This window comes from Anneissia japonica, unplaced genomic scaffold (genome assembly GCF_011630105.1).
Source record: "Anneissia japonica isolate Jap-2015-1 unplaced genomic scaffold, ASM1163010v1 scaffold904_len716149_cov161, whole genome shotgun sequence".
In the NCBI taxonomy this organism is placed as follows: domain Eukaryota; kingdom Metazoa; phylum Echinodermata; class Crinoidea; order Comatulida; family Comatulidae; genus Anneissia; species Anneissia japonica.
This window is the reverse complement of record NW_022683714.1, coordinates 358,468-370,904: the sequence shown is the minus strand read 5'-3', so window position 1 is coordinate 370,904 and position 12,437 is coordinate 358,468. Positions and strand designations below refer to the sequence as shown.

General features: G+C 35.1%; 1 protein-coding gene across 2 annotated transcripts; it reads right to left on the bottom strand.

Moving 5' to 3' along the window:
- Positions 1-171: 171 nt before the first annotated feature.
- On the bottom strand, positions 172-12,402 carry LOC117100979 (G-protein coupled receptor GRL101-like). 2 transcript variants are annotated; one of them, XM_033240816.1, is made up of 6 exons: positions 11,447-12,402; positions 10,986-11,057; positions 6,853-6,924; positions 5,565-5,636; positions 4,810-4,881; positions 172-4,615 (listed from the first exon to the last, which is right to left on the bottom strand). In XM_033240816.1, the coding sequence occupies exons 1-6, from the start codon at positions 11,578-11,580 to the stop codon at positions 3,580-3,582; spliced, it is 1,458 nt and encodes a 485-aa protein (XP_033096707.1). In that variant the 5' UTR covers positions 11,581-12,402; the 3' UTR covers positions 172-3,579. The 2 variants fall into 2 exon arrangements, with proteins under 2 accessions (XP_033096707.1, XP_033096713.1); XM_033240822.1 differs by lacking the exon at positions 10,986-11,057.
- Positions 12,403-12,437: the final 35 nt, after the last annotated feature.

Sequence of the window (12,437 nt, the reverse complement as noted above, 5' to 3'; positions counted from 1 at the left end):
GTGCAATCATTTTCAGATTTGAGTAGGCCTTTATTCAACACGAACTTCCAACTAGGTGCTTTTTACAAATCAATTTGAATGAATGTGAATGTGAATGTGATATGGTATCAGTTTCTTGAAGTTATACGAAACGCAACGAAATAGACAACACACTATGATATTCAACGACAACTATATTTAATTTCGATCTTTCATTTTTCCCCCAAAACTACATAACATTCATAGTGTGATATTTGAGTATAAATTCAACGATTTATTCTCCTTTAGCTTACACATCAGTAAAACAGACATCATAAATAAAGCCATTCTTGTAGTGGGCTCTTAGTTGCGTTGATATTTTTTAACGTGCTGAATCAGGGGTGGTGCCAGTATTTTCACAAGTGGGTTCGATATCCACGACGGAGGACCAAAATCTCCGATGATAGCGTAAGTGGGCGTTGTCAGATACTATATATATATATATATATATATATATATATATATATATATATATATTTCTTCTCGACCAATTGTGTTTTCTCTCCCAAAGGGGAAGAGCAGCTCACCAGACGGGAAGGCCCCTTATCCCGACTCTCTTCACTAACGCCACCCCTGTGCTAAATAAATGCGTATGTGTGTTTACATTTACCAATTAAACAACAAAGTTACATACCGAAAATGACCAAACACGCACCAGACGGCGCTTATATTATAATTTTTGTTTCTTTTTCGAGGTCCTTATTTTTTAGAGAGGCGTCTTATTACACTGTATTAGGCCTACAACTTCTAAATAGTAACACTATGTTTTCTGCAATGTAAGTAATAATATTTCCGTGAGAAAAACCACATTGGGTTTCAATGATAATTTACGAAACATCTTGTTTCTTTTTTCTCTATTTAAAAAAATATTTTATAATATAGTAGAAAACTCATCTAAAATTGGAAAAACGTAATTGGAAATCCTCACTGTTAATGGCATAAACATGCCTTAATAATTAATAAGCCACCGTTTATTCAAAAGAGATACTATTCGATCATTTACGGTAAGCGACATAAAAATAGATTATATAAAACGCCGATAAAACAATGATAATACTATATAAACTGTAGACTTATCTCGAGTGCGTATAAGTAAAACCTGTTTCTCGTGTTGGCTGGTCTGCATGATGTCCACGTAAAAATGACCCACTCTCCTCACAATCGTTTGACCGGCCAATGCACAGAGAAAACAAATTTAAACAGGATAAAATATATCAGGTGGATCTTAAACCTGTTTTACACGGTCCTGTTAAACGTTCAAATTGCAGGAACTTAAACTACAATATAAATATGTTATATCATTAAACGTCAAAACAAAACAATTATATATAAACCACACTTATCTGGAGTACGTATAAGTACAACCTGTTTCTCGTATTGGCTTTGTCCGCATGATGGCCTCGTAAAAATGACCCACTCTCCTCACAATCGTTTGACTGGCCAAGGTTATGCACAGAGAAAACAAATTTAAACAGGATAAAATATATCAGGTGTTTCTCGTATTGGCTTATAGTCCGCATGATGGCCTCGTAAATATGACCCACTCTGCTCACAGTCGTTAGACTGGCGGAGGTTATTCACTCAAATTACAAGTACCTTTTTTCAACTTTCAAACAACAATTTAAACAGTATAAAACATATCAGGTAGATCTTAAACCTGTTTTACATAGTCCTGTTAAACGTTCAACTTACGGAAACTTAAACTACAATGATTATAAATAGATTATATATAAAACGTTGACAAAACAATGATATAAACCGTACACCTATCTCGAGTGCCTATTAAAGTATAAAACCTCTCGTTTTGGCTTTGTCTGCGATGGCTACGCAGAAATGACCCCACTTTCCTTACAGTCGATGCACTCATATTATTTTTTTTTTCCGAAGAAATTTAAACTGGATAACACATCAAGTATTTTAAAACCTATTTTCATGGTCCTGTTAAACGTTACAATTACTGAAACTTAAGCTATTAAAAATTAACTAAACCTCAAGAAAACAACAACAATATAATAATAATAATAATAATAATAATGATAATAATAATAATAATAATAATAATAATAATAATGCTAATAATAATAAAATAAACCGTACACTTATCTCGAGTGCCTATAAGTAACCTGTTTCTTGTTTAATATAAATTAATGCCAGTTCACTCCTAGAGAAATTGATACGTCAGCTAAGATTGTTAAAAACAAATAAATAACAAATAAGTAAACGGTGCGCAAGATTCTTAAATAGAGTGCAGTATGTATTGTATGATTCCAGTGTCTCGTTATACATAAAACAGAAGGCTAATGCCTAAGTAATATCTATTTCACAGTATCTAAATAAAATACAATATAGTGGAAATGTAAAATGGTAACATTAAGGCACTGTATTACGATGACATTGATACAGGGACCGTATAGAGTTATATTAGCAAGATAATATTGAATCACTTAAGTTCACTTAAGACAATATTATACTTGTGTTAAAATAATATAACCGCTATTATATGCCTATACAGTGCAATATTATTCTACTAAAAGTAGTTCTATCGATACTGTACCAATCGGACTGAGCTTAAACATTGAACACGATACACGATATTATTGTACAGTGTGCATCAATCTACTCGTCTAATACTCTTCCGTAACCCGGAGCGAAACGGCGAAAACGTCACAGAATCATGTGTAGGCCTTATGTAATGTAAGGTAGGCCTACGCCGCATCATGTGGTTGAAGCCGTACGACACTCACGTTTGTGGTCGTCCTGAACAGCATAACTAATACAACACACCTACTACAGAGTAAATACAACAACACTATATAATTCACCATTACTTTATAATTAAACCGTAATTCTTATTTTAATTATTAATCTGCTAGGCCATTAAATGACGTGATGAATAAATGTCCTAATCTATAGGAATATCAAACTGGGTAGTGCAGTATAGCTAATGACTGTTGTTTTACTTTCACAAATTGACTTGGTAATATTCCTAAACATAGAATAAATAAGCTAAGAATAATCAATCAATCAATCAATCAATCAACATGAATTTAAATAGGGCGCCGATATCACGACAGAATACAATGTGCAGTGGCTCAGCGATAATGATGGTACTCTCTTTTGTTTCTTGTTTTGTGCTTTGTGTACCTTTTATGTTTTTTTTTTTGTTTTTACTGTACTACTGTCTCCGTTTTGATATTTTTTAACTTTTAAGGCAATTTTTAAATTTTGTTTATGCATGTGCAGTTCAACTGTTTCTAGTTGCGAATAAAGTATATTGAATTGAATTGTATTGTATTGTATTGTAGCTATGCTACACGATGTATTATTATGTCCTTTACTCGAACACTGTAGTTACCTTTCTTTGATGATTTATATATAATTTAATAGTGTTAACGGCAATCTTGATTCGAATTATTTGTTGGATTTGAATTGTTGGATGCAGGATCAAAAAGAAGGATACATGTTAGCACCTTTGAAAAAGTCATAAAAAGCTTGGTAAAAAGTGAGAAGTGAAAATGTACCATGGCGCGCCAGGTGGCAAAAGACAGGACGACAACTGTTCTACGGTGGCGAAGGTCTGGGCTGGACTGAACGCATTTCTATCGCCACCTGTTTCGGTGACTTTTTCTTAAAGTCACACTTATAAGCGATTGTATAAAGATATGGGTTAAGAGAGGAGTTAATAGGCAAAATAAAGGTAGCTGACCAGGCGTATATGTCGGCTGGGAGCTTCCAGGCACCAACCTCGGATCCAATCCCCATCAAGATAATTGGAAACCAGCAACAGAAATCGGTTAGTACGATCATTGCCATCTTGGTTGCCATCTTAACCTCCTCTGCGCGCCTCTGACTTCTATTAACCCTCGATGCTGTTCTCTTTACGGAGATGTAAATTGAGATATAACTCACGGCGATGACGACGAATCCAAAGAGGTTAAAGGCGATAAAAATCGCTATGGCATATTCCCAGCCTGGTAATCGGTCTCTTGCTAGCGGTAGAGCCAGGCACACACTTTGACGTCCATAGTAGTTACTTCCGAAATACGGTATGTTGATGAAGCTTAGATGATTGAACATCGGGAGGAAACTGATAAAAATAATGACCAGCCAGGCTACACCGATAATCTTAATGCATCTTTTACGATTGAGTCGGATGTTGCTGAACGGGTTAGCTATGGTAACTGCACGGTCAAAACTCATAAGCATCAACATAAATACCGAGCATTCGCTGGATAATGTGGAGATAGACCCGGCGAAACTGCAAAGGAAACTGGTTTTCCAAGCCTCTGCAAACGTTGCGTACACACCCCTGTAGCGAAGATCAACTCCTGCTATGATTATCATGTAAACCGCCATCAACAAGTCAGATACTGCAAGATTAGTTATGAGTATGGATTGGACATTAAAGTCATTTTCCAGCAATCGCAGTATAATAACAGCTAAGTTGCCGATGAGGGCAGTAATTCCAAGAATCATCATCAGGATCCGCAACGCTTCCCTCTTCAAGAGATCTTTACAAGAGGAAAACTGATCAGTAGCCGGACGGCAGTCGGGAACACGTTTCATAATGCAGCAGATACTAAACTCATCCGAATATCTGTGAAATACAAGACCGAATAAAACCAATGTATCAAAATGGGTATTTATTATGATACTATTGCACAAATTATATATCGTCATAATTATTTCTGTTGTTGATGGTAGTATTATTAGTAGTATACATGATTGTGTTAACATTGTAGGAGGCGATAACAGTAGTACCAAGAAAGTGCAAATATATTAAAAACTTACAAAGTTGTAAGGGAAATAAGTCCATTAAACGTATCAGGATCGTAGGTCTTTAACTCGTTGACTTGCAAGTCTCTATCGAGAATTAAATCAATTACAAACTTTTAAAATAAGTGTTGAAAATCGTCATTATTTTGTAAATAATTAATGCTTATTATGGTGGTTTATATTGTTTGTAACCGATAATTGAGCTGTGATCGTTATGTAACTGACATAAAAGGATACTCCTTATACAACATACATATTTAATACCGTACATCCTACATGTATCTATAAATACATATAAATTAATTTTAATTAATAATATTTTATGTGAAATAAGTAACGTGTGAAAATGGTAAGTGGTGTAAAAGTAATTGTTTTTTTTTAAATAGATTCTTGATATGGAATCGATTGTTATAAAACCAGTAATCGGTATGATTTTCATACTCAGTATTTAATACTCGTCATGTGATCAATCACAATGTATATTCAATTATTATTTTTTTAATCTATATAATTTGTTTGTGATCGATAACTCATTTGGTGTATTGTCGATAATACGTGAGTTTTGGCAGTGGTTTGTAATTGATTTATAATATGTAAGGCCTACAAAGAAATTCTACATTTGGTTAGTCAGACACGACATCGTAATGTTCAAAAAACGATTATTAAGTAAGCTAAAAGTGATTGCATTCCTTAGTTAATTTACACATATTCTGCTAAACGGTCTTCGTTTGTGGTCGCAGATTATTGATAGCTTGTCAGTTGTCACTTACAACTTTTGAAGACTTGTCAAACCACTGAAGGCACCCTTTTTCAGACTTGTTATTTTGTTATCATTCAAATACCTTGAAAACGAAAAAGAACAGACAATATAATTACTAAGCGAAAATAAACTATTTAGAACACAAATAGTGAGCTGTAGCCTACAGTAAATTTTTGGTAGTTTGACTATTGGATTTGTTCTCAAGATTAAGAAATATCTATCTTTATACTTATAAATTTAGTCTATGAAAGGCAATATAATGCATATGATTTAATGTAATTAATGTAATTAATTTCATCTTCAATACACAGTGTACTTCAAGACTAAATAAAATAAAAATACAATTCAATAAACTGAGGACCCAAGAACGAACGAATAATTGACGTGGTTGCACGTTACCGTGTGGAATTTTCCACGAATGGAGTGAGACAATAATTCGATAGTGGTGTGAAATTACTATTTTTTTTAAAAATAAGTACTGTAATACATTCTTTTTATCGAATCGATAATTTCATGAAACTGGTCATAGGTATATCAATATGATTTTCATAATGTGTAAATAACATTCCTCATGTTATCGATCACGATGTTTATTCAAATGTTGGTTTATAATCAATGTAACACAGTGTATCGCCTAAGTTGTATCCACTTTGATTAGTTGTTTTTTTTATCGGAAGTCATTACATGATATTATAAAATAAAACAATAATCACAAATTTAGTCTCCCAGGAAGTAAAACCGTATTTTTTTAAGGGGCCTTTTGATTCTGAAACCACAATTGGCGGCCCTTACTCCGTTCGCAAATGTGCTTTCTGAACCCACCCAACCGCCAACTATGACATTAAATAATTATAATGTTATATGGTGTGTTTTGAGATAATTGTCAACTGAACACGCTTTAGAAAGCTTCCGTAAAGTATTATGGCCTTATTCTCGGTAATTTAGAGTGCTATATCCTTAACAATTTCTGATTTCAAACCATCAGAAAATAATGTTCAGTCATCCTGACACAAATCCATGCATCCGCCCACAGCCAAGGCCTAGTCTCAAAATCTGTATTGCTTGGGAGCTATTACATTGATTGATGGCCAATTTATTGTCTGCCTTTAGCTCGTTCATACAAGAGAAGAGCTTCTTATCGTGTTCGTTAGATTTTTGCGGACGTCATCATACGAATATTATAAGGTTATGCGGATATTTTGAAATGACAAAAATAGTAAATAATATTGAACAGTTTGTTGCTTTGACTATCAAAATCCCAACAAATTATATTTTATAACTTGTAGATTGTTACTTACAATTTTAGAAGTCTTTTTAGATCAATGAATGCACCTTTTGTTACACCAGATATTTTGTTATTAGACAAATCCCTTAAAAGAAAGCAATCGAGAATAAATTGCTATTAGACAAATCCCTGTCTCTTATACACATCTAGATGTGTATAAGAGACAGGTATTAATCTGTCCAGTCACCCACATAATTGTATATATTTTGAACCCGTAAGTAGACTTAAATCATGAAATATTGTAATAATGAAATGGGTGAAATTGTACGTATTTATTCAGTGGTTTATGTGAACGTAATTAGCATGAGAACAAATAAAGGAAAGACAATGTTAGTTTGCTTTATGTTATGATATCCATCTTTAATACATTTTTATTTCAGTTCTGTTGTAATCCCTTCGCTGGAGTGAGCAAGTAATCGTATCGTAGTCTCGTCGCTAGTTTTATCATGGAGTTTTGACACTGGATAACTACTGCATAATGTACCGTGGCTGAGAAGTCCGTCTATCGATCATAAAGGCTCAATCACGTTGTTGAACATTTATCTTTTCTGGAATAATTATTAATGAAGGCCGGTAACCCAATATGAACCGCCAACAGCAATCCTACCGTTAGAAAGGCGAGCAACATAGGCCTACATCGTCCCGAACAACATGTACATGCCAGTTACACTCTGTGCAGATACCCCGACACACCAACTGAAGGGTGTACCGATATTCACTGGACAATCCTCGACAATATCAATAGATGATTGGATTGGGGATGTGCAACACATATTAAGCTGCAGTAACATGGCACACAACATGCAATTTTCTACAATCTTTAGAAATCTTGGCAGGACCGCCAGGAAACTAGTGCTTAACATCCTGATACCATGTCAAACACCCTAACGAGCATTCGCAGAATTAAAGGAACAATTTTGAAACATGACCAGCGGCGATCCATTAGCGGACTTCTACCAAAAGAACCCAGAAACCGGGTGAGTTGGCAAGTTTTTATGCCATCGAACTAGATGCCGTGTTGTGAGAAGTACTGTAGAAGAAAAAGTGGGACGAGGTCCCATGTATGACAGGGAAAGAATGCTCGTGCAGCAACAACGACAACGATGTATTTGGCCGTATAGCACCAATGAGACCGTGGAACATGCCGTTTCAAAATGTCTTATCCGAAATACGGATTTTTGAGCGGGAACGAAGAAACCAAATTACGCACACCCCACCTCTGCACCAAATGTGTCCAGAACAACCAGAACAGCGAGGTTACTGCACTACGAGAACTGGTCCAAGGCATGGAAAGAAAAATGAGTTTCCTTACTGCGAAATTACAAGCTAAAGAATTGGCACAACAAAACGTAATACATTCATCATCAGTGTTTTGCCACCGATAATAATAAATAATAAATATTAATATTAATAATAATATTAATATTAATATTAATATAATAATAATATAATAATAATATAATAATTATATAACAATAATATAACAATAATATAACAATAATATAACAATAATATAACAATAATATAACAATAATAATAATAAAATAATAATAATAATAATAATAATAATAATAATAATAATAATAATAATAATAAAGATTTATAAAGCGCACATTTCCACCAATGGTGCTCAAGGCGCAGTGTCAATTAGCCACAAAATCCATAAAATTCCCAGAAGAATTTCAAGCAAAATACAAATACCAATTATCCCATCGTCAACTATTCATGTTGAGCATCAGGTCACCACAACAGTAGGTTAGGTTGATGGTGAATACAATACTCCCAATCGACAGACAAACCTTGTTGGACCTACAAACGAATCCTACATTGATTAACAACATTAAATGTAATGCGCTAATAAATTCCGGTTCGCAGATTTCAACTATAAGTCTCGATTTATATAATTACATTCCAGAACTAAAGTAAAAAAATATGGAACACTGCACATTAGAAGTACTAGCTGCAAATGGACAGAGTGCCCCATAATACGGAATAGTTAAAGCAGCTATTACCATCCTTCAAAAACATTTTTCGCTGTTCCTCTGTTTGTTGTCCCAAATAGAAAATACCACCAAACAGTCCCAGTCCTAGTCGGTACTGTATTACGTGTGGCTAAGAGAAACGACCAGGGCCACGTAAAGGGCAAGGATAAAGTTTTCGAGGCAGCTTTCGTGCAAATTGAGAAAATTACTCAACCGGAAAACATTCGGAAAGCGGCATATCACAGCCAGGGGCGGATCCAGAGATGTCAAAAAGGGGGGGGGGGGCGAAATTTGGGCCGATCGAGACAACAATGTCCTAGGGGGTCCAGGAAATTTTTGTGTTCTGAACGCCCGAAAATAAAATTTGAGGCGTTGTGGGCTATCATCTTTTTCTTTCTTTTTTCCTTTTTTTTCTTTTCTCTTTTTACCTTCCAAAAGGGGGAGGGGGGCCAGGCCGCCCCCCCCCCCCCCCTCCCCCCCCCTAATAAATCCGCCCCTGACAGCAGACACCTTACTCGCATAAAACCAAATCAACAATTTGATGTGACATGTACCGCTGTATGGTTCAAAGATAGCGTATCAACAGTGCTGGTCGAGTCATCAGGAAGCGATTCAAATTTTCTAGTTGGTCGTTCAGTCTCCAGGATCAAGCGGGATGATAAAGTTGTGCGAATCCTGAATGTATCCGACCATCAAACTTTTCTTTGTAATAACACCACAGTGGCGACGCTATCGGCAATTTCGAGTGTAGTCGACGTACCACTCACTATGAACAGTATGAATATAAATCAACAACCCCACAAATCACCATCTAAGTTCCTGTCGGATCTTTCTCAATCAGAAATTAAATCGGACACTCAACGCGATGCATTGCAATCTCCCCTTGACAAATATTTTTCAATTCTAATGATTTTGGACATACAAAGACCATACATCACCCTATACCTCTGTTAGACAACTAACCATTTAGAATGCCCTTCCGCCGTATCCCGCCTTCACAATATCAGGAAGTTCACACATCAACGACATGTTAGAGGCTGGTGCTATTAGGCCAAGCAAAAGCCCTTATGCTTCGCCTATGGTGATTGTTCGTAAGAAGGTCATTACGCATCTGCATTGACTTTTGGAAACAATTCTAAGACAGTCAGGGACGCATTTCTACTTCCGAGAATCGACGAAGCCATGGATGCTTTGGGTGAATGGCAAGATTATTTTCTACACTAGACTTAACCAGCGGCTATTGGCAAGTGGAGGATGCGGAGGAAGACAAAGCGAAAACAGCTTTTATTACCCCAATTGGATTGTTCGAGTGTAACCGTATGCCATTTGGAACGTAGCCGGTGCGTTTTGAAGTCCAAATTTTGGACTAATGATGTCATGCTTAGGCGACCAGAACTTTTCAACTCTTTTAATTTACTTAGACGATATTATTATTTCACCCGATTCTGCAAATTAGTTGGTACATAAGTGTCACAAAACGCATTGAAGAAGGACACACGGTTTCTTCTATAAGTACCTTTAATTCTTCGATTTGATGTTACATTAAATAAATTACCAAATAATTGGGGAAACCCCTCCCCCTCACGCGAAAAAAAAATGAATGCACCTTTTGTTACACCAGATATTTCGTTATTAGACAAATCCCTTAAAAGAAAGCAAACGAGAATAAATTGCTGACATATCAGCGAGTGTATATTATTTTTTCCAGTAAATGCCAATATAATATTTAGAATACTACAGCAGAAATGTAGCATGGTGGTAAAGACGTCTGCTTTCTAATGTCATGGTGCTGTGTTTATTGGAGACACCAGGATTTTTTTTTTTTTTTAAAGAAAACAACTCTTTTAACACCTACAATGTAGGCCTGTGTGCATATCCTGTGCAGATGTTGTAATACCGATTGACATTATACGCATTGGATATACTGTATTTACTATTAGTGATCCCAATTTTTTAAAAAAAAGGTGTTTCGAGCGTAGTTTTCCATTAGGTCATTTTGTTGTTCATGACTGGTATTGTCGATATGATGAATTGATCTCTTTTTTTCAGATTGTTGTTCATTATCGACGATTATTATTTTTAACATAAACAATGAAACATCAGGCAATGCATACATTATTGTGAAGAAGCTGATAAAATAAGTAACTTGTGGATCGTCACTTACAACGATTCGAGGCTTGTCAAACCATTGAAGGCACCATCCTTTAGATGAGTTATTTGTTTTGAAGACAAATCCCTTCAAAACATAAAAAAAAAAACATCAAGCAATTATTATCATTGAGCAAAGGTAAAAACCTATCGCCGATACATATTTAGAGTTCCAGATACGGAGCAGCCTGTACCTTGGTTGGTATACATACTTGTCTTTTTTCGAGCGTTGTCGTTTTTATAATAGTTGTTTGCTTTATCAATGAATGTTGTTATCAGCGATTTCTTTTTGTCGTAAATTTGTGTTGTTATTACCGTCGTTGTCGGTGAGTGTTGTTGTCAATGATATTTGTTTTTACACCAAATATATAAGTTTTGGAATGACCTGAATAGTAAACAATGTGGAATGATTTACGATTAGCTTTCAGTGCCAAATATATAATTGTAAATATTCATAACTTGTGATTTGTCACTTACAACTCCCGAAGACTTGCCAAACCATTAAAGGCACCTTGCCCTATATCAGTTATCATGTTACCAGGACTCAAAACCCTTGAAAAAAAAGATAAACTAATTATGAAAATTAAGCCAAATAACACTAGTGTAAACATTGATAGTAAAATTGGACCATTTCTTCAATTTCCTCAACATAAGACTGATAATTTTGGAATCATTTCCAACACGTCTTGTGGTACATAACTGTATCGGTAAAATATTATTAGTTGGTTTCGTAGATACAATGAAGGCTTTCTTTATATCAAAATATTTACATAGAAGATGCTTTTAGCATTTGTACCAGAAAGGGTTTTTTTTTTTTGCTTTTTAATTAAATTATAACCCACTCATCAACGTTTAAATTATATACTGGTTCCATGTGCTCGCTAATGTGTGCTACCAACTTACCCTGGTTCGAGTCCCTAACACTTACTCGATCGCAATCACGGGGCTACTTTACGATTGCTGTTGCATTAGACATTATTGTTGCTGTCAACAAGAAAACGTTCAAGGACGTTATATGTTTACTGTATTATATAAGTGAACAACGTTTATAATTTGTCTTATGTGTTTAGTGTGCGTTTCATTATACTGTGAATTACAGGTTAACTTGTGAATCCGTAATCTATTGATTTTATTTGCACTGTAGAATTCTTACCAGGGAACACTTTTGGGACCAAATACGTGTGTCTCTTGTATGGGAACCCCAATTTAAGAGACATTAACCGAAATGTGAAGTTGTCCCCAATGCAGTGGTTAAAAACTGTTAAATTGGCCATTTGGCAAACATAGTAAGTGTCAAGTTTCAAGTTTAGCTACTGACTGTTGTTTTACCTTCACAAATTGACTTAGTACTATTCTTAAACATAGGATAAAATAAGCTAAGACTAATCAATCAATCAATCAATCAATCAATCAATCAATCAATCAATCAATCAATGAACATGAATTTAAATAGTGCGCCTATCACGGC